Below are 23,638 nucleotides of genomic sequence, written 5' to 3'. Positions count from 1 at the left end.
TTTTTTAATAATCTCAAATACTTAAAGAACAGTTTGATTGACAGCAGTGATCGTAGAGGCAAAGTTGATCAGAATGAGAAGATCTATCGTATGATATGAAGATACAGTGTATTTGTGAATATATGAGCAATTTTTTAGCAATTTGAGGCCATTTACCATAGAAATCTTGTGTTTTTGAAACCTTTTTAGCTGTTATAGTGCCACTATATGGTCTGATCTCTGTGAAGTTCTGCATGCTTGTTAAGAGTCGTCTGTCACATGTTGTATCCAAGTTTCGTAAAGTTTTGAGTTTTCGTTTAGTTTTTATAAACTTTTGGGTATATGTGGCCACTCCCCTTTTCTAAATGACAAGTTATAGCTAACCAAAGGACAAAATTAAACATTTTTTTAGACTACAGAGTCCAGAGAATATTGCTGCAGTGGTTTGATCAAGATTGAGCAAAAAAACCTAGGACTAGTTTGCAAAAGTAGGTTTTTAACATATTTGTGAATATTTAATTAACGATTTGATTGACAGCAATGGTTCTTGAGGCACAGTTGTGCATTATGAGGAGAACTATCAAATGATATGCATATTGTGTGGATGTGTGAAACACCTCGTGATTACAAAGCCAAAAAATGTTGTTAGCGCCAACTAGAGGCCGATTTCTTTCAAAATTCTTACAGACCTTTAGGGCCACGAGTTGAACATGTCCACTGAGTTTTGTTCCGATTGACCTCCGTTAACCTTGTCAAATAGGTGCTTAAACTTGTTTGGCTAATGGCGGCCATGCTTTTTTAGATGCGCGAATATCCTCATAGTATTTTGTGCCACTTCGGAAAAAGACACGGCATACCAAATTTCAAGCCGATCGGACCAATGGTTACCCAGTTATAGTTTTTTTAATCTTATAGCACCATTAAGTGGCAGATAAAATTTGAGATTTAAAAAAAAAAATTAATCCTACATATGTCTACAGAGTTTGGTTAAGATATCTTATTTTGTTCACGAGTTATAGCCTTTTTCATAAAATTGGCCTGTGACTTTTAAACGTTTTGGGGCCCCATTGCGAAAGTGAGTAGAAATTTCAACTTTTTTTAATAATTATTGATGGTCACTGTTCAGAGAACATTTCTGCAGTAGTTTGGTTCCGATTGGGCGAAAAACCAAGAACTAGTTTGCAAAAGTAGGTTTTGAACATAATTGAGAATATTTAAATACCATTTCGATTGATGGCAGTAATCCTAGAGACAAAGTTGTTCAGAATGAGGAGATCTATTATATGATATGAAGAACTAGTGTATGTGTGAATATATGAATTTTTTTTTTACAATTTACGTTTTTTTTTTACAATTTTTACAATTAAATAAATTTAAATATTGTATTTTTGAAGGCATTTTTTACTGTTATAGCCCCACCTATGGTCCGATCTCCATGAAACTTTTCATGCTTGTTAACAGTCATCTGACATGTTTTCACCAACTTTCGTAAAGTTTCAAGTTTTTGTTTAGGTTTTATAGGCTTTTGTATATGTGTGGCCACGGCCTCTTTTTAAATGAGCCAATTATAGCTAATCAAAGGACAAAATTAAACATTTTTTCGATAATTATTGATCTAGAGAGTCCAGAGATTATTACTGCAGTGGTTTGATCGAGATGGAATTTGATTGATCTATCAAATGATATGCATATTGTGTGGATATGTAAAACACCACGTGATTAGAGCCAAAACAACTTATTAGCGCCAACTAGTGGCCGGATTATTTCTAAATTCTTAATTTGACCAAAGACTAAGCTCATACACAGGTTTGGTGAAGATATCTAATTTCTTTCACGTGTTATAGCCGTTTTCGTAAAATTGGCCCGCGACTTTCAAATGTTTTGGGGGGAAATTTCAACTTTTTTTATAATTATTGATATTCACTGTCCAGAGAATATTTCTGCAGTGGTTTCGTTCCGATCGGGTGAAAAACCTAGGACTAGTTAGTGACAAAATCAGATTGATTTGCCTTGACCCAAGGATTCCAAAAATGTAAAAATTGAGTCTATGACAAGCGGTTTAGGAGCTATTAGCATTTACATATTTTTTAGTCGCTGTAGCGCCCCCGATAGGCCGATTGGGCGGGTCTTTGGATCTGAGTAGCGATCAATACTACTACGTTCTGACCAAGTTTCAGCTCTCTAGGCCTTACGGTTTGGTCTGCACGATCAGTTTTACCAGAGAAGAAGAATAAAAAAATTAAATAAAATCCTAGCAATTACAATAGGGTTTCAGCACTACGTGCTTGAACCCCTAATTAAAGTTGTGGATTTGAAAATTACAGAAATCAGTAGGCAGTTCTTTGCGGTCTTAGAGGCATTAAAAGGGTCATGCACTGAGAAATCTAAAATCCCTAGATCTTTTGGCATATAAGAGGTCAATGTACCATAAAAACATCCTGTAAGTTTCAGTACTCAAAACTTTTTAGTTAGTCTAAAAACTATATTGAAGCCAATGATGATGTAATAGTGTGACTAAACACAGCCTCTGCAGAACAACATCACTGACTGTTTAGCCCCGCCCACTGATTCACAAATGTAGTGTAAATAACAAGAGAAGCAAACGCAGGTCTACGCGGAAACCAAATGATAAAGATGGCTCCGAATACAACAAGACGCTGTGCAGTACCAAGCTGTGGAAAAACAGTCTTTGCATTGCCTTCATTCTGATCCCAGCATTAGGAATGAGTGGAACTTGTCAGTAAGAACTCGTCATTTGTTCACTTCATTTTTCCCATAGATTCGTTTACAAACAAAGCACGACTCGAAGTGGGATTTTCCGAAAGTGTGAAACTAAAAGACTTTACTGTGCTGACTATATTGGATGTAACAATAACGTCGCAACAGACAAGTGTGAGTAACTGCTTTTATAACATGTTCACCATTTATTTGCCTGTTATTACAGATCATTTGATATGTACTGAGTATTTATCACAGCAGCATCCATCTATGAGGAATGTATGCTGTCAAACATACACAAGTGTTAGCCAATCATAGCAGAGGGTATTTACATCCGAGTCTACAATCCGCCACGCATATTCAAACAGAGCGTTCTGATGAGGGGGGTTTAAAACAGGACAGAAAATAGCCTATTACTTCTAAAATATGTTTTTTGATAAAAATCTTGATAATATAATAAGTGGACCTCAAAGAACAGTAAAAAAAAAAAAAAAAAAATAGTTAATTCTGTCATTAATTGACCTTTCACATCCACCGAACCCACCATTTTGTCCGACAAACAAATTCAGAGAGGAGAGTAGATGAACTTGGGTGGACTTAAACTTGAAAAATGATGTGTATTGAAGCATAGCTTGTCTGACATAGCAACAGTGGCTAAGGAGGACGGGTTTTTGCGAAGGGTCAATTAGTAACCCTCATGTTGTTCCAAACCCGTAAGACCTTTGTTCATCTTTGGAACACAAATTAAGGTATTTTTGATGAAATCCAAGCGCTTTCTGAACCTGCATAGACAGAAATGCAACTACCATAAACGTAATAAGAACATCATTAAATAGCCCATATGACATCAGTGGTTCAACCGAATTGTTGCAAAGCTATGAGAATACTTTTTGTGCACAAAGAAAACAAAAATAATGACTTTATTGAACAATTTCTTCTCTTCCTCGTCAGTATTTGGTCAGAAAGCTTCTGAATTTCATCAAAAATATCTTAATTTGTGTTCCAAAGAAGAATGGTCAATTGGGTTTGGAATGAGGGTGAGAAATTAATGAGAAAATGTTAATTTTGGGGTGAACTATTGCTTTAAGATTAGCATTTACACTACAGTACATATGTGATGTGATCATGAGCCTCTCTGAATGTAGTTTGAGTGATCAGACCACAAAACATTTTAGACCCACTTGCAATCAGATCATCCAAGATCAATGTGGACACCGAATCACAAGAACAAGCCCACGTGGTGGTAGCTCAATTCCATGCCTAGTAGGACTTGAACCTAACCATATTGGTTACCAGCCTGTATCTTTAACCGAGTGGTAACACCAACCACCTAGAATGAAGCTGTAGATGAATGCCATGTGTATGTGCATGCTGTGAGAACAGTGCAAAACTAAGAGCTCAGGAATGATAGGATGAAATCAACTAAATAATGAGTGCAGTCCAGATGGGTCCAATCAATGCATGGATATGGTCTGCTATTAGCCATGACAAATCAGTTTATTAGGATCTGAGCAGTTTGCTTGGATTCAACAGTGGTAACAAAGGTAACAAAATTTTTAATTGAAAACAATGTTCTCCACGTCGAAGGAAAAACGTTAAATGACACATGATTATAATAGTTGAATGAGATTATGCAATGACAGACGACTACAACCATAATTTTCTTATGTTCTATTCTCATATACCAGAGCAACTCACTGTTTTCTTTTTTGTTTCTCTGTTTCCTTAAATACATCACCCTATCCCACATAAGCAGCTGAAGAGTATTTTTAAGAAATAAAATGTGATGTGTTCCTTTGAGACGGAGCAATCGGCAGTACAGCACGCAGACGGCTGAGTTTCTCACGGCAGAGGCCTCTTTCAGTCTGAAGGGAAAGACTTTCCTCCACCCTTACTTTGGGTCAGCAGTTAAAAATAAATCTCCAAGCATCTCTTTTCCACAAGCCAAATGCAATCCATTTCAAAACAAAAAAGGACCTCATTAAGGCCTAAAAAAGTTAATATTTGTATATACCGGCTTCACCAAAAATAAAACTGTGCTAAAGGCTGCATTTAAAGAACAGGTCATACAGGAAAACTAGTTTAAAGAATTTGCATATAATTGCTTTTAAAATTGCTCACAAGCTGTACATTTCAATTACCTTAAGCACAGAGAAAATCTTTTGCATGTTTGACCTTAATTTTCCTAAATTTGTTAAAAAAACATGAGACTTTAACTAAAGGTTAAGGTCATTACAGACAGTGTCACATTATTGTATTTGTATTATTTTTCATATTTTTTAATGTAGTAGTACTGTATACTAAAACAGTTTTGTCTATAATCTGCAAAGAAGAAATGAAGAATTTAACTGTAGTTGTAAATAATAATAATTAAAAGCCGACTTGGCTTGAAATGCAAAAAAAGACAGTACAAACAGAAACAAAGGGAGTATGACACTACTCCGATAAACACACTTCATGTGTTTTCTCAAACGGAAATGACACTGAAACTATCTTTAGCCATCTGAAAAACAGAAGATGCAACATGGTCCCTGGACAAGGTGCCACTGTTGACGCGTGATTGTGTTACAGAGGGGTATCTGGTTCTCTGCAAAAGCTATCTGAAGACTTAAATTTTAAAATGCACTTTGTCAAAATTTAAACTCTCTTAAAGGAATAGTTGACCTCAAAAGTAAATTTAAATTTACCCAACTTTATGCTCTTTTAAGATATTATGACTTAATCTTCAGTGAAACAAAAGATGATGTTTCATGTTTGAAGTCAGACTAGTTTCAAAAACCAGATTAAATGATTCTTTGAAACATACTTCAACTCTCCCTTTGGTGTTCCAGAGAAAAAAAGTAATGCTGGTTTTGAAGAACTTAAAGGTGAATAAATGTTGACAGAATTTAACACAGATTAAATACTTAAAGAATTACTAAAGGTCAAGTTACATACACACCTCTTTTTCTAAGTGTAACATCCTTTATTCTCAAATGGACAATTGTACTGTGGTAAAGCCCTGAATACTCACCCGTGTGTCATACTCCAGGACAAAAGGAGGGATGTCAATCTGCTCAGGTAGGATGCAGGTGAAGAGCTGCTGTAGGTTCTCTATGTGATGGACCTTCTCTTTAAGGCCTGATACACTGAACGTTGTGAAGAACCACGTAGAGACCTTACAGGAATCACAAACAAAACTATTTTATTGACTGAGATGCTATTTTCCATGAAAAGGCTACAAGTATAGTTGTTGAAACAATATATATATATTTTTTCTTTTTTAACAAATGGTGACAAATAAAAGCTGTGCTTAACCCACAGAAAAGGTTAATTGTGAAACTTATATGAGTGGAATATACATGGGTGAGAGACATGTCTGTTGAGAGAGAATATATTTATATATACTGAACAAAATTATAAACTAGGGAAGCACGATATTTATCGGACCGATAAATTATCGACCGATATGAGAGAAAATTGCGTCATTTTTATTGCTCCGATAAATAAATTAAATCCGATAAAGTATGCTTGCTGGTAAATCAATCAATCAGTCTGATTTATCAGATTCATCTTCTTTCCGAGTGCAAGTGATTGCAGCTTTAAACTGCAGTGACTCTCAGCATGTGTTGTGCTCATTACGTCATCATTTGCGAACATGTCTTCGCCGGTCTGGAAGTTTTTCTCGGTGGCAGAGGAGGACAATGCCATTGCTATTTCCAACGCATGTTCAGCAAGGATTCCGAAAGGAGGAAAAAAGGCATCAAGTAGGGTTGTGACAGTGAGGAAATTTTCCCACTGGTTAATCGACGTGTGTCAACACCTTACCGGTATCACCTCGGTGGATGGGGGGTGGACGTCGTTTGAGTCTTCTCTCTTTTCCTCGCTTTCCTTCGGTTTTAAATAGCTTGTAAGCTCTGTGCGCGCTTTATTTTCACTTTCAAATTAGTGGCAATTCAGCGTCCAGCAGTTGTTTGTTTTTAGTTCGCTTGAGTTTTCTCACTTTCCTTTGCTTAAATAGCTTGTAAAAGCACCGTGCGTATTTTATTTTCACTTTTAAATGAACGGCAATTAGGCATCAAACAACAACAAAATACAACATAGAACATATAGCTAACTTTTATTAACAAAACAAATAAAAATGCACCATGCTATATGCCTAATATAAAATAACAGATAACTTACAAATTTTAAATATGCATGGTAGGCCTATACAAAACTGAAAATCAGTAAAGACTGAGGAACAAATAATTCTAAAACGTAGAAAGTTTATTAGTGAGATGGAAAGTTTTGAGGCATGGACTGCATACACCTTGATGTAAAATAATGGGAAAAATATCACAGTTTAAATAAAATAAAAATCTGCAAATACTGTGGAACCAAATAGGCTAAATGAGAAACGAATGTTATAAAAATAAAAATAAATAGACCTTCCAATATCACCTTAGATAAATGGCAGGTCAACAGGCTTTTCAAAATCTAAAAATATTTTTAAAAAAGGCGCATTTCGTTTTGAAACTCTTCTGCCATCGTCTTGTCTTTTTCACCTCACCCTTGTCAGTCAGCTGGACTCTCTCCTCAGGTGATAAATTAAATCTGATCTGTGATGCGCGACTGTCGTTCGTTCACAAAAATGAACCGAAATACATGCCTCACAGACATGATAAATATATCTAAAGAAAGCTTTAAATTGCTACTTAACTAAATAAATAAAAACGAAAACAAAAACTATTTAATACAATCGTTATCCGTGAGGATGCACTTCTCTAAAGGCGCGTCTAACGAGGAGATGGCGAATCCTTACTATTTCCCGCGGACACATTCATGGTAATTACTTTTGCTGGGGCTTTTTCTTTATTGCTTGTATTTGAAGCAGAACTCTTCAGCTGTGCTGACGGCTCGCTGCTGCTGCAGGACACTAAACACCGTCGAGCCGCTCTTGACAGTCACGGCACAGACTCATGTTGTTTCCACCAGCGCGGCAATTTTTTTTCATCAATAATTGATGGATATCTAAAATATAAAGATATGGAGAAGCCTAAACCAGGCCCGAGGCCCGGCCCGCGTCTGAACTATGATGTGAATATTGGCCCAAAGCCCGGCCCTAGGGACATAAAAAAAGTAGGAGCCCGACTTTAAATTAAATTTAAAATAATAATAATAATAATTGGGGGCTAAAAGTGTGTTGTAATGCAAGCGTTACTGAACATGTACAGAGTAAAATATTACTGAAAATTGATTAGTAATGCCTTACACTACTGCATTACAGCAAAAAGTAATATGTTACTGTAATGCATTTTTGTAACGCCTTACTCCCAACACTGCTTAAAGACTATATAACTTTCTCAACCTCGTGCACTAAAAATGTTGAATAGATGCATTTCTTTATGCATGAAATATTTGAATATAAATTTGTTGTTAATGAGTTGTTAATTGCAGATAAACCATAGTTCTGTCATAATTCTGTTAAACCATTTCTGTTACAAAGTATTGTGGTGCCTTACACAAAAAATAAAAAACATTTGAAGAGCCAGGACTGATGTTTGCTATAGTTAGGCCAGAGCTACTAAAATATCAGTTTAATCAGTGAATCTTAGATTTTGTATTCTCCTGGGTGCACAAATTGCAGATTATATGAAAATTATAATATAAAAATATAAATTTATCGGTATCTGCCATGAGAAGGACTTAATTATCGGTTATAGGTATCGGTTAAAATTTTTCATATCGTGCATCCCTATTATAAACGCAACACTTTTGTTTATGCCCCCATTTTTCATGAGCTGAACTCAAAGATCTAAGAATTTCTATGTACACAAAAGGCCTATATCGCTCAAATATTGTTCACAATATTTAGACAATATGTAGACATCTGTCTAAATCTGTGTTAGTGAGCACTTCTCCTTTGCCGAGATAATCCATCCACCTCACAGGTGTGACATATCAAGATGCTGATTCGACAGCATGATTATTGCACAGGTGTGCCTTAGGAAGGCCACTCTAAAATGTGCAGTTTTATCACACAGCACATTGCCACAGATGTCGCAAGTTTTGAGGGAGCGTGCAATTGGCATGCTGACTGCAGGAATGTCCACCAGAGCTGTTGCCCGTGAATTGAATGTTCATTTCTCTACCATAAGCAGTCCCCAAAGGCGTTGGCAGTACATCCAACCGGCCTCACAACCGCAGACCACGTGTAACCACACCAGCCCTGGACCTCCACATCCAGCATCTTCACCTCCAAGATCGTCTGAGACCAGCCACCCGGACAGCTGCTGCAACAATCGGTTTGCATAACCAAAGAATGTCTGCACAAACTGTCAGAAACCGTCTCAGGGAAGCTCATCTGCATGCTCGTCATCCTCATCGGGGTCTTGAGCTGACTGCAGTTCGTCGTCGTAACTGACTTGAGTGGGCAAATGCTCATATTCGATGGCGTCTGGCACTTTGGAGAGGTGTTCTCTTCACGGATAAATCCCAGTTTTCACTGTACAGGACAGATGGCAGGCAGCGTGTATGGCGTCGTGTGGGTGAGCGGTTTGCTGATGTCAACGTTGTGGATTGAGTGGCCCATGGTGGCGGTGGGGTTATGGTATGGGCAGGCATATGTTATGGACAACGAACACAGGTGCATTTTATTGATGGCATTTTAAATGCACAGAGATACCGTGACGAGATCCCATTGTTGTGCCATTCATCCACAACCATCACCTCATGTTGCAGCATGAGGCCCCATGTTGCAAGGATCTGTACACAATTCCTGGAAGCTGAAAACATCCCAGTTCTTGCATGGCCAGCATACTCACTGAGCATGTCACCCATTGAGCGTGTTTGGGATGCTCTGGATCGGCGTATACGACAGCGTGTTCCAGTTCCTGCCCATATCCAGCAACTTCGCACAGCCATTGAAGAGGAGTGGACAACCTGATCAACTCTATGCGAAGGAGATGTGTTGCACTGCGTGAGGAAAATGGTGGTCACGCCAGATACTGACTGGTTTTCAGACCCCCCCGGACCCTCCCAATAAAGTAAAACATTTTAGAGTGGCCTTTTATTTTGGATAGCCAAAGGCACACCTGTGCAATAATCATGCTGTCTAATCAGCATCTTGATATGCCACACCTGTGAGGTGGATAGATTATCTCGGCAAAGGACAAATGCTCACTAACACAGATTTTGACAGATTTGTGAACAATATTTGAGAGAAATAGGCCTTTTGTGTACATAGAAAAAGTCTTAGATCTTTGAGATCAGCTCATGAAAAATGGGGGTAAAAAACAAAAGGGTTGCGTTTATAATTTTGTTCAGTGTAATATATATTATAGTGTCATATAATTAAAAATTCTTTGATGAATTCTGTATTCATTGATTCGTTGAATAGAAAGTTTGAAGAAAAGCATTTGTTCAAAATATAAATCTTTTGACATTATAAATATAATTTATAATCATTTGTTCACCTCACATTATAAAAGAACTCAAATGTAACTCTATAGGAAAACAGCATAGACTTCTACACCATTTTAAGGTCAATTTAATAAATAACAGATAGCTACTAAATTGTTGAAATTGTAACTGAATTAAATGTTTCATTGCTAAAGGCAAACTCTTAGCTCCTAAAGCTGTTGCTTGAGTCATTTTCAGCATTTACTCCAATGACTCAGCCCTAATACTTGAACACGGTTCACACCTGGGATTGTTACAATGCTCGAGCATTCTCTGACTGAAATGGACGCATTTTAAAACGAACAATTATCTGACACTTAATTGCCGGGGTTCCTCTACATTTGGAGTGCACAAAGCATAATTGTTGAATAATTTCACAAATGAAAGCAAAGCATGGCAGAGGCAACACGCTCTCATAAGCACTTCAATTACCTGAATAGGTTCTGTGGACCACTATGGAACACTTAGTGCGGACACATCATGAATCTCAATGCGGTCTCAGAGACGCTTTTCAACATATTCAGTTACACAAACTCAAACAAAGTCTTTCTTAGTCAATGTGGAACATGTGGAGCTGACCGCTGTGAATCAGACCATAGCCCCGTACAAACTCGGAAAGAAAAGCTCAAAACGAGATGAACATCTAGTGTTGCCTTTAATGGACTTACATCGGAGTTGATGAACTGATTACATTTACCTTGGAGCGGAATGTCGGGTGAACGAAGTAGAAAGCCCTCAGGTTTTTCTTAAACCTGAAAACACAGGAGGGAAACCTTGCGAGAAATGGTTTTTGAAACATTATCAACACATCCAACCAATTACTTATTACACAAACAGTGAATTCCTCTGGCGCACTTGGCTTTGAAAGGATTATTGCCTTAACAAAAACAATAAACCCATTAGAAAGGGACCTAAAGTGCATTTTTTTAGAACAAGCTAAATTCACTGAATCGAGTCCAATGGGGCAGCCACATCCAAGCCACACGCTGTTGTCCAAAACACACAGATGGATAGAGATCTGGACTACCAGAAGTGGAGGGGTGTTCAAAAAGTGCAAGGGACGTGTCCGTCAACCTTTCCCACGATGGACTTGGACAAACCCATGAGCAGGGGTAATAGGGAGTGATAGCGTCACTGGCTATAAACATGGCTGTGATTGCTAACAGAACCATTACAGAACCTCATCACTCTTGCAGAGGATTATGTCTGTAAAACGCTTTCTTATAGACCCATGCCTTTTGAGGATAAATAATACAATGATGATATGCTGTGCTCTGCTGATACCTCATAATAAATGACACGAGTCAAACTGGCCTGGCTCTTAAAGTTATGAGTCATGCTGATCTCCACGATGTACGGAAAGTGTGAGGGACTGGAGCTGGAGAGCATTTCGGCTTTTTATTTCAAGACTGTGGTTTCCTCTGCCTGCATGCTGAGAGTGTCCCCTGAATAAATGACGAATGCCTGACCTCACGATCACCTCCCCCGGTTTTGACTTTCGAACAAAGACTCAAACTCTTCTGCTAAGCCAAGAAAATAACAATTATGAGGGCTGTTCGATTAAAAGAACAATATTTTTCTTAACACGCAATTACAATGTCATTCCATGGAGCTATATCTATGCAAGCGTTTGTAAGCCTCTGATGGTGATGGTGGTGGTAGGTTGCTGTTTTTCTTAATTGGTTGGGTGAGAGGAGAACATCGAGACTTCAGATTTAAAAGGCGTCAAAGCCATTGCAGTCGCTCTCAATGTTCTAACCTTGATAATCCCCTTCAAAATTTCCCAAAGTGCTCTGAAAAAAGCTATATTATTTCATTTTCCTTGGAAGAGTCAATCACCTCGGACGCATTTGAGCACTAATTTAGAGCGACACTCTGGAGAAACACCAGGCAAAACTGAGGAAACATGACTCAGTTACTTTGAACGGTGCTTTCCGAGCTTGTCATAACCTACAAAAGGGTTGAGCTTCTGTGTATAAATCTTCTTGACATTCGAAGAACAGGAAGCCCAAGACACAGACATTCCCTTATGATTTTACAACATATGTGGTGTGTTTGGGTTTGAGGAGACAGTGCTGTTTGGCACAAGAAGCTCATAAAAACGAATAGTCACCAAGCCAGCATTTATATGAAACTGTGATTAGCTTTTCCATGCAAGTCTGAGTTATGGTTTTAAAGAATACCTCCGCCAAGAACTGGATAAAGTCATCTCAAAAACATTGTAAGGTCGTAGAGAGCAGGGAATGTGGGTGGTTTGTAGTATCTCTGTAACGGAACAGAAATAGCTCTTACTTGGCGTCCACAATGTCATAAAGCTTCTTGAGAAAGTCGGTGTCCAGGTGGTTGTGTTCACCGGTGAGTGTGTGGAAATACACCATCACATACTCCTTCACCGTGATATGGTCCATCACGTGGATGAAATACAGCAAAGCCTAACACACAAACATTTACTTAGTTATCCAAGTAGCCACATTCCATAGTCTTTGATTGTTTTCACATTCAGCTAAACTGCTATAACTAAAACCACACTCTAAAATTAAATCTAAAGTTGTGTGTTTTTAAGAAACAAGCTCAAGAGGACATTTTGTCAGTTTTAATTTAATTTTTTCATTTCTCTGCACATATTTGTCTTCCAAGTATGGTTAAGTAGGTACACACTATTACTTTAAGTAATAGTTCACTCAAAAATGAAAATTCAGTCATGATTTACTCACCTACATGACATTTCAAATTCTCTCTTGCTCCACAGAGGAAAGAAACCCACACAGGTCTGACATGAGTGTGAGTAAACAATGACAATATTTTTAGTTTTGAGTGAACTAATCCACTGAATAAACAGTCTAATTTTTCACATTTGCATTTACAGTGCAGTAAATATTTAACATTTCAATCAATCAAATGTTTCTGATTCAAATGCAAATCTCAAATACAATTTTCAATGTAAATCTAAATCTAAAAGGTCTACATCTAAATGGAAATCTTGATGACAACATTCTTTTAAAAATCAGCTTAACCTAAATTTAACCATTAAGTTAACCTTAAGTTAAACCCAAGATTTGGTTAGGCAGCATTTAATGCTAAATCTGACAAAATGTATGTAACATTTGGTGCAAAATAAGATATGCTCAATACAGGATAACACAATGGACTGTCACTAACAGAACATGGAAAATGGAAGTATGAACATTTTCTCATTTACCTTCTCCATATCAATAAGTGTAACTGGAATATTCCTGCCAACAACAACCATGACCGTCCTACCACACAAATCAACACCTGAAAATTAGAAAAAAAGCATTGTGATAGGACTATATTATGGAAGGATGTTTCCTCACACCCACTGCTGACAACATTCTCACATACAGCATATCTCAAGAAACACTAGACATTTCAGCCTCACCCTGTTTAATGAACTCATTCTGCAGTGAAATGAGTTATGTATACATATTAAAATACATGTTTTGCACTATATTATAAGAAACATCTGCATGTGCATAGCCAGATGTCTTCATTAGTCCATCATCACGTGGCATAGGGAACATACATGTTGAGGTGCACAGCTGGAGAAAGTCTGCCCCCTTTTGGTCAAAAGAGTTATTGTAATTCAGATACTCAGTTTTTTTAAATTGTACTGTTCTGTGGCTTTCTGAAATATGATTAAAAAGTAGAAATTCAACATTAAATTTAGCAGGACTAATAGCTTCTGGCAAACCTAATGTGTACAGTCTGTGGTAAAATGTCATTGAGGTTTTGAACTCAGTAGGTCAGCCGGGACAGTATCTGAGCTAAGAAAAAAAAAAAAAAAAAAAGGATGATAAATACTTAACACCGAAACCGTTACTTTGGTGGTTATTTTTTGTCCTGAAATTGTGAAACGAGAGAAATGGATTACAGAACCCCCTGATGTTGAGCTCAATGAGGCGGAACAAAGGTTTCCTGCCCAGAGAGCAAACACACAGATGGAGAGAACAAAGTCCACATGTGCATAAAGATATACAGAGAGACAGCAACACAAAGAGAACGAGTGGACATGTGCTGGAGAACATGTGTGAGATAAAACAGGCAAACATCAGACCATGTCATATACAATAAAGTCGATATACATGAACTAGGGCTGCAAAAACATTTATTATTTTAATCTAATTGATTATTTATTAATTAATTAAATTATTCATAAGTGTTTCATTTTAAGACTGTTAAAAGTAGTTTAACTTGATTAAATAAGTTTAATAATTGATTGTTGTAAAGTATTATGTTAAATTTACCGCCTTACAATTAAAACATTTGAGATACAATTACTTTACAAAAAACAATTAACTTACATAAATACCCATAGAGACAAAGACTGACCGGTCTGATATAGTGCTTTTAACGCTGCTATGTCTGAAAGGTCCTCTGCTCGAGCTCTGCAAAGCCAGCGGTTATAGCTGTGAAGAAAGACAACAAAAACTTCACATCTAAGCAAGTTGCAGTGATTTACAGAATTTGATATGAAACAGATTACCTTGAAAACATACAAACCTACATACAAATAACATATACATACAACATTAGAGTACACAATTCTACAGTATATTAAACAAATGCACTCAAAAAAAGAAAAGAAAAAGAAAACAATGACAGGAAGGTTTTGAAACGTCTTACTAGGGGTGGCCAGTATAACCAAACCTATATTGGAGCAATTTAGAAATTCATTCAAAGTTTTATATAATTCAGTGTATTAAATACAAATTAAATGGTACCTTATTTCTCCATATATATATATATATATATATGAAGTGTGTGTGTGTGTGTATGTATGTATGTATGTATGTATGTATGTATGTATGTGTATATACACACACACACACACTATATTGCCAAAAGTATTGGGTCACCCCCTTCTAATGAACAGGTTTGACTACTTTAGTAATTTCTATGAGTACAAATCTTAATGTTTAAGCATATAATGATATTCTAGGGAATAGTGTAAACAGTTTGGACAGGACCCTTTTCTATTCTAACATGACAGTGCCTTTGTGTATAAGGCACGGTTCAAAAAGACATGATTGATTCAGTCAGTGTGGAAGAACTTGACTGGTCTGCAGAAAGCCAAGTCCTGATCCCAGCTGAACACCTCTGGTGTGACTTTATATGCAGACCTTGAGCCAAAAACCAATCACCAAACACCAATGACTTGTACATAAGTGTACTGTCATTTTAGACACGTCCAAAACTGTTGATGGAGTTTTGTTAGTGCCTTTTTCTGTTCTAAAGAAGGGGGTGTCCCAACACTTTTGTCCTTATAGTGTCATTGGTGTTTGGTGATGAGTTTTTGGCTCAAGGTCTGCATTTAAAGTCACACCAGAGGTGTTCAGCTGGGATCAGGACTTAGCTTTTCCTTTCATATATATATGAAGAGAGGTACCATTTATTTATGTTTTTGACCAATCCAAAGAGGTAAAAAAAAATCTTGCATTAGTACAACAGGTGATTCACATTAACACCACCCAATCATGGTACAGTTTTTTGTAAGTGGCTTATTTAAGAAATGTGGTGCTTGTAAAAGGTGAGAGTATAATGAGAAAACTTACTTTCTTTGGTGCTGTTTCTGTTGGGCTGCTTCAGACATTTGGCCCTGAAGGATGAGTTTTCGCTGCTTATCCACATCCCCTTCCATACGAGCAAATGCATGACTTCCTACCAGCCCCAGGTCAGACTCTAGTGAGTCATCCCCGGAGTCATCTGCAGAAAATTAGATTAATATCACTATTATGTTCTATTTATTGTGTATTAGCTAATTTCACAGAGTTCTAGATATTACAGGGAAAGCAAAACCAATGTGCCATAAAAATTTGCTGAAGCACAAATGCTTTTGCTGTGATAAACAGTAAAATATACTCTTGCACACTTGGAATGACCATTACTAGGTTCAGTGAGCACTACAACGTGGTACATTCCACAAGACCTGAACTCCCACCCTCAATCAGAGCTGGGAAAGCCAGTGGTGTGTGTGATGTACAGCCAGGCAAAGTGTAAAAATAATCCTTGTCTGTTATTCTTCTTTACATGTGTATGCCAAATATCTATTACAGGCCAACCTTAGCCACATTTGACCAGACATGAAAAGAAAGTCCAGTCTGAACAACAAACAGAACTTCTCATTTCCTCAGCTGAACCACATGGTCACTGGTCAGACTATGAAATATTCATACAGAAATAAAAGGAACACGTTTGACAGAGAGGTAAAAAGACATTAACAGGTAAATAAGGGGATTACAGCCAAACACTCAGCTGCTAGCAAACCTAAGGTGAGACATCAACAAGACTCAATTAGGCACAGATGTCTCCCAAAGGTTATCTTTGGCCAAAATCATTACAGCATGTTGAAGCAAAGAATGAGATTATGTTTTTGTAATGCAACATATGGTTCTTTTATGATCTTCCTCACTGAGTGGAGAGCACCAATGCTTGCTCTTTCTAGTACTGCCTTTGGTCTCAAGATGAAATTTATTAGGATTTCAGGAGCACTTCACCACAATGTGACATAAAACTTTGTAACACACAAAGATCTAATAAAAAGGAAATTGTAAACAATTAAATGTATATTTATATCCATAGCACAGGAAATGAAGGAAAGAAAATGTAAAGACTAGAGAAATTAAATGGGCATTAAGGTAACGGGACAGAAAGAGAAAAACTGGAGAAAGCAGATTAGGGAAGTGTGCAGTTTGAGGCATGCTTTGAGACCTCTACATGGCTTCATAGACTAATCCATAAGAGCTGGGCTGTATTAGTAAAGGCCTAGTCACCTGCTGTCTTTAATATTACTCTAAGAATGACAGGCAGACCTGCTTCACATGATGAAATGGCATTAATGAGAGGACAAGAGTTTGAAGAGATCAGCCAGATCAGTGACAGGGTTTGGACAGGGCCAGTCCATGATGAACATTAAAAATTGTCCTTTAATGTCATTCAAAGAGACTATATAGGAACAAACACTTCTGATCCTAATAAAAGCCCTCAGCAGGGTTTTGGCCCATCCAAAGATAGCAATGATAAGTAATAAAACATCTGCACAATAAATCCAAATAAAACAGATGTGACAAAGTTTAGTATCACACTAAATTTCTGTACTGCACATAATCTGCTTTAGTAAGGGCACAACACTGAACCCTGTGGTATTCCATTACTAAGCATGTTAAGTAAGGGGCTCAAGCTTTGGGTTAAGGTCCTTATCACACCATTGTTTTTATTTTGCTATATTAACTAGCTGACTGAACATTACCCCACTTTTTACCTGTATAATAAGGTTGCTTAACTGAAAAATACCTTTAATAAATGATTATGCGTAAAGGAAGAAAATGCGGAGTGATGCAGGAGACACTAAATTAAAGTAGGTTGTCTAGGAAAACATTTAGCAGTCGTTTGTCTTTTTAACAGTCTATAGTCAAACACATGATTCAGGTTTTGTAAATCAAGTTTAAAAAACTTTGGAACTTTGAAAGTATTCTGTTTCAAACCCAACCAGTTGGAAACAGCAACAACACTGGCTCAATGGCAATTTGAACTGAATTCTTCATCAATTACTTTTGTTGACACCAGTGGGCCAGAAAGTACACACTTCACCTTTAACTTCATATTAACAAGGAAGTCTGGAAGCTGTTGTGCTACTTCATTATTCCGAGGTAAATTTGGTTAAGAGATAATGTTTGTTCAGATTAGAGCTTGTTGTCATTCTCAATGGCTCAAGCTAAAAAACATCCAGAAGCAAGACTGATAAAGCAGATTATTGAATAACCTTAACTTGGGAAGATCTTATTTGGTAGTTCAGTTGGTGACAGACATTGTCAGACTGCCTTTCCATGTCCTGGATTAAAGTGTTCAAAGACAGTCAGGAAAGTGCAGTGTTTATTTACATGGGAACTGGCTTATGTGCCATGTTTGAATTGGATCAACAGCTCTAGTGAGACTTGATGTGGCTCACAGTCCACATGATCTGGGTTTAAAATAATGGCAGCCAACAAATATACAAATTCAATCTCCCACTAACAAATAAATATACACATGTGCTCCGAGTGCTATGGCAAGCACACAAGACAAACATACACTCATTCAGGCATTTTAAGAGTTGTCTATACACACAGACTTGATTGTAGCTGTGTTCACAATGGGACTGTCTGAATGAAGAAGATTCTGCTGTAGTCAACCTGTTGTAGGACAGAGGCAGTGTCAGCTAATCTGAATTCAAGAAACACCCACAACAGATCAAGATGAAAGGCCAGGGAGGAAGAAATGGCTCTCGATCAGCTGCATGCTGCTCATAATCATAATTCTATCACATTATTGGAAGATGTTTTTCATTCTGTAAATTAAATTACATAACTGCAGACGCTTTTCTGTTAAAAAAATCTCTTTTCCATTACACAGTGTAAATACATGTCTTCTAGATGAATGTTCTACGTTTTGGTAAACATTTACTCCTATTGCTTGTTTGGTAATCTTAAGAAATCTACACTACTATTCAAAAGTTTGAGGTAAGAAATAATTTAATAAATTTAAAGAGATTAATACTTTTTCAGCAAAGATGCATTAATTTGATCGGAAGTAACAGTAAAGACATTTACAATTTTACAAAACATTTATTTTTCAAACAAATTCTGTTCTTTTTAATTTTCCATTCAAAGAATTTTGAGAAAAAGTATCATGGCTTCCATTTAAAAAAAATATTACAAACCCAGACTTTTTTGAATAGTATATCTACCTAAAAGATCTGAAATTATATACTGAACAATTTTTGGAGCTCACCCTCTAGATTTCCTGGCTTTTCGGCAATGCGGATCTGTCTCTCCGGGACTACTGGCTCCCCCTCAGCATTGCCAATGTCGGCAGGGAGGAGAGGCAGACCGATCCTCTCCTCTTTTTTTGAACGTGGGTAATACAAAGGCATTAACTTCCTGTACACTGGCTGGAAAACAGAATAAATTACAAGAACATTTAGTGTCAATCAATCATAGAAACACATTCAGGTACATGCTAAAAAAAAATACAAATCTTATTTTGTATTTGTGTTTTTTATTTAATAATGCAATTTAAAAAAATATTAGCAAGGAAAGCATGAATCTCGAATGTATAATGCTGTAGCTCACACTTAGCAAACACATACACAACAAAGTTGGCATTTAAATCAAAACGAGAATTTCATAAGAAAATGAAAGGGCACACAAGAGAGTTAAAGGATGGAGGCTGTTGCATAACAGCGAAAATGAAATGCCACACACCTCCTCAACATCTGAAACAGCAAAAACCACCATCTCAATGTTTTCTCCATGGTTCTCCAGAAATCTACGAACAGTCCCTGGAAATACAAATGTTGGGAAAACAGATTCTAATGAGATTCCTCTGAATTTCTTCAGAAAGGAGTGACCTCAAATGTGATGCTAAATTTCATAACAGAAATTACTTAATGCTATATGCGTGGCGTCCTCCAGTGGATATGCCCTTTTGACTGTGCCGACCACACAAAACCCCACAGATAACATGGCATGTTCCCTAAGGAGAGAAACAGAACAAATAAACATTAAATAAGCTGCATGTGCTTTAATTATACATAGTTTACAGTAGCCGGGTAGGTTTTCCATATAGGAGTTTTCCATATATGAGCAGTCTTTGATATTATCTGCATAGTCAAGCATTACTGTCATTAACACCTCCTGTTGACACACACAGACACACACACATTTATTCCCAAACAATAGTTGAATGGAATTTATCTTTAGCCAAGGGTGAGTTCAAATTCACAAAAGCTAATTTATCAATGGAATCTAAATCTCATATCATTTCCTTTCTTGACACAAGCACATGGGGTTTATTCTATAGACATCACTATCATCAGACATCACTATTAATAATTTTCAAGCCATGAACATAATGGTCGGGGTTATTTTACTAAAAACCTCAGTGCCATGGGAACTGCTATCCTGTTTATCATAAAATATTTGATTTAGACTGTATTTGAACTTTTTAGTCTGATATGATCTTTTAAGAGTGACTAACAGATAAAATAACTAAGCATATTTACTTAGTATAATCATGACAATCTCTATGAGCTGACATTTAATATTTGTGCAACGATCTCACTAAATTTGTTGAAATCGGCTTACTTGGCAAGCTGCATGACGTTTCTGTAACAGCTGTAAAGAGAACTTTCCGCAGCTGTGCGGTACTTGGCTTTATATTTGGGTCCAACTGTGTGAATGATAAAGCGTGCAGCCAAGTTGAAACCCTCTGTCATTTTTGCCTCACCAGTCCGACATCCTGGAAAATTATACACACACACATATCACTCCAGCAAAAGTGATACAAAATGAGATACCAAAGAAATGGGATAAGATCTGTTCCAAAGCTGTGTAGCAAACACAAACAACATTTAAAAATACTAATAGCTTAAGATAACAGTTAGATGACAGTTCTCCATCTGCTATACTGGTAGTGCCCCCTACCTTTCAGTTTGAGTAATTCATCCCTCAGTTCAGGTCCGGAGTATCTGTGGATACTGTCTGATACAGGATTCTTGTCCGTTAGTGTCTCATTACTTGTATTGACGATTGCAGTGCAGTTTAAAAGTGCTACATCTCCATTACTGTAAAATGAGGGAATGATATAAACCAGCATATCAGATACAGAACATCATATAAAGTATGAAAAAGCTGTGAGAACAAATATAGCATGTAAATAACTGTGTTGTTATTGTAAAATAAAACAGTTAAAAATGATTGGTAATTGAAATAAAACTGAAAAAAAAAAAAAAAAAAAATTAAATGAAAAACATGAACTTTGATTTTAGAAAAGTTGCCCTGGTTTAAGAACTAAAGTTCGTACTAAAACTGAAATAAAAAAACAAACTAAGAAAAAAAATGACAAATGCACATAACTAAATTGCTAAAAACTAAATTAAACTTGAAATATAAAGAAAAAACAAAAATAATATTGATAAACACCATAATAAAATAATAATAAGCACTATAATAAAAATAAACACATATACATATATATATATATATATATATAATTTATTTGATAACATTAAGTGTTAACAGAATTGTGCCGAAGGTTAAATTTTGTTTTCTAAAGACAAATGATCAAAGAAAAAAAAAAAAAAAAACTCTCTCTCTCTATATATACTGTATATATAGCTTCGCAGTTATATACATGGAAATCATGAACAACAGAATAAAGTCACTATGAACAAATCCTGCAAGCATAAAACTATGTTTAAAGATGAATTCTATTCCTGCCTGAATTTCCAGAAGGACTGGTTTTATGAATTGGACTTCATAGAGAAGTTCCATGCAATGAACTTCCCCTTTCATAAAAAAGAGAAACTATGAATTCAAAGAGAAAAAAATCGGCCCGAAAACCAAAAGGACCTCCCAGACAGTCACATGTGATTGAGCTATAAGGGGGATTTATGTGCACGAGGGAACGACTAACAGACGTGAAGATCAGAGCTGGTGCAAATAACTGATGCAACAAACACACAGTGCAGAGTTACATAAAAATATTTAAGTCTAAATTACTAAATGATTAAACTATTAAACTAAAACTAAATCTTAAACTATTGAACAAATTAAGCAAATCAGTAGTTACATTTATAGACAATCCTGATGCTTTCTGAAAACTTTTAGGAGTTATATGTAGTCTGTTTATTGAGCCATTTTTGTTGAAATAATGCAGAAATTCATGGAGAGGAAGAAAAACAGAATGTTTAAGAAATGTCAGTGAAAATAACACTCACAATAGTACAATCTTGCTGTTGATGTCTTGTCTGAAGGGGAAAGGGGACTCCAAGGAATTGAGCAGATTGGTCAGCTGGTCATCTTCCTCCAGTAAGTGGTTTTCTCCATCCACCTCGTCCTGGACTCCCTGAGGCTGGTCCCACGTGGAAAGGTTCTGGAACTCCACAAACTGGGAACGAGCTCCCAAGGGATCCATGCTGTAGCTTCACAGGGTAATTCTGAACTGAAAAGACACAGACACAACACACAAACAGACTGAAGTTTGACCTGGGCTATATTAGCACATAAACACATACACACAGAGATGATTGCATCATATTTAAACATGTAAGACAGTGACAGTGGTTACAATGACAGACTTTAATGAATTTAAGACAGAGAAATGCTGTCTGGGGCCACCATTGTCTAAAACAATATTAGCTCAATACTATACTCGATACAATAGGTTAATTTAAATATTATATATTGTGATTTCTAGAATTAGGCATTTTATATTAAGCTCGATTATTTTAACAGCCCATTTAAACAAAGTCATGTTGGAAGTCTGCTGAGGCCCTCTAGTGGGCCCCGGGCCCCCTGGTTGAGAACTAGTTTAGCACGTTTTATACTTTTTTGACTTTGATATACATTCAAGTGTTTCAAATTCAATAACTCATGTTTACAAAAAAAACAAAACAAAACAAAAACTAGGATATTATTATTAGATTTCAATACAGTATGGTGCTTTCTTCAAAATGAATTCACATGAAACAAAGCCACAATGAAATAAAAGAAATTAATTCCCAAAAATATCAAAATGTGACAATAATTGTAATGGTATTCAGCAAGACTTTCTGTGCCAGCTGCAGTATGAGAAGTGTAGTGTTCATGAGCATAATTGACTTTCAAGCACAACAGAGAGGCTCTATCAGAGCAGACAGACAGGACTTCAGGAACAGATCAGATATTCAGCAGAAATGAGATGCATGTGTAAAGTTCGACTCCACAAATTACATTAACAACAACAACAAAGCTATGACTTTCTTCAAATACATAAAAGTTTCAGCTCGAACGCAACAGACACATACAAACAATGCAACACAACACAGTTTTAAAGAGTATAAAAAGGAAAGCTACACGCCATACTTATTCTAACCGCACAGGTTTATATTGACTTGATTAAAATGCAAATTATAACCACCATTAATCACAATAACCAGCAACCTACCAGATGTCCTATGATGCAGCTATTGAGTCCTTCCTACTGCAAAAACAAAACCACATTAGCTCCAACTAATCCGTTAAAGACAGAGTTAAAGATCACGGTCATCTTCCAGTGCTTCCGCTTTTAAATTAGCCATTGCTCAAATGTGATTTTAGCTGCTTGTGGTCAACACATCGTGTTTGCAACATTCAGCGAGTTTCCTGATCAGCTGATTCACGCGGACAAAAATCATCACTTCCGGGAAAGCAGTAGGGGCAGTAGCTATGTGGTCGATCCGTGTAGAAAACGCACGGGCCTATACAATACTGAAACACATATTTTAATCGACGCTCTAGTGTCATCTTTAAATTAAAATAAGCATAATAAAGTATAATGAATAAATACATTTAATTTATTTAATGATTATGATTTATGATTTTCACACTCACAGACCAAAGTAATCGATACTTTACACATAATTCATAAGAAGAGCAAATAAATAAATCGCATTAAGCAGTGTGAATAATGAGGAAGCATTCCGAACAATATTTTAGAGTGA

At 36.6% G+C, this 23,638-nt stretch overlaps 1 protein-coding gene across 2 annotated transcripts in view; it reads right to left on the bottom strand.

Annotated features, from left to right (window-relative positions):
• LOC306876255 (ganglioside-induced differentiation-associated protein 2) overlaps positions 1-23,336 on the bottom strand; it is a 28,054-nt gene extending 4,718 nt beyond the window's left edge. The window contains exons 1-14 of one of the 2 annotated variants that reach the window (XR_013784811.1): positions 23,104-23,315; positions 21,896-22,119; positions 20,601-20,740; positions 20,262-20,415; positions 19,562-19,650; positions 19,380-19,456; positions 18,907-19,066; positions 15,693-15,843; positions 14,470-14,546; positions 13,319-13,395; positions 12,834-12,889; positions 12,412-12,551; positions 10,817-10,871; positions 5,711-5,854 (exon numbers count right to left, since the gene is read on the bottom strand). Coding sequence is in view for 1 of the 2 variants with exons in the window: in XM_079427271.1 (XP_079283397.1) it covers positions 5,711-5,854; positions 10,817-10,871; positions 12,412-12,551; positions 13,319-13,395; positions 14,470-14,546; positions 15,693-15,843; positions 18,907-19,066; positions 19,380-19,456; positions 19,562-19,650; positions 20,262-20,415; positions 20,601-20,740; positions 21,896-22,092 (1,461 nt within the window). In the remaining variant the exon portion in view is untranslated. Of the gene's footprint in view, positions 1-5,710; positions 5,855-10,816; positions 10,872-12,411; positions 12,552-12,833; positions 12,890-13,318; positions 13,396-14,469; positions 14,547-15,692; positions 15,844-18,906; positions 19,067-19,379; positions 19,457-19,561; positions 19,651-20,261; positions 20,416-20,600; positions 20,741-21,895; positions 22,120-23,103 lie in introns of both variants that reach the window. The other variant, XM_079427271.1, reaches the window with a different exon arrangement.
• Positions 23,337-23,638: the final 302 nt, after the last annotated feature.

The sequence above is a fragment of the Barbus barbus genome (assembly GCF_936440315.1).
Source record: "Barbus barbus genome assembly, chromosome: 10".
NCBI lineage: Eukaryota > Metazoa > Chordata > Actinopteri > Cypriniformes > Cyprinidae > Barbus > Barbus barbus.
Note: the sequence above shows the minus strand (reverse complement) of the source record. Positions and strands in the feature narration are given on the sequence as shown.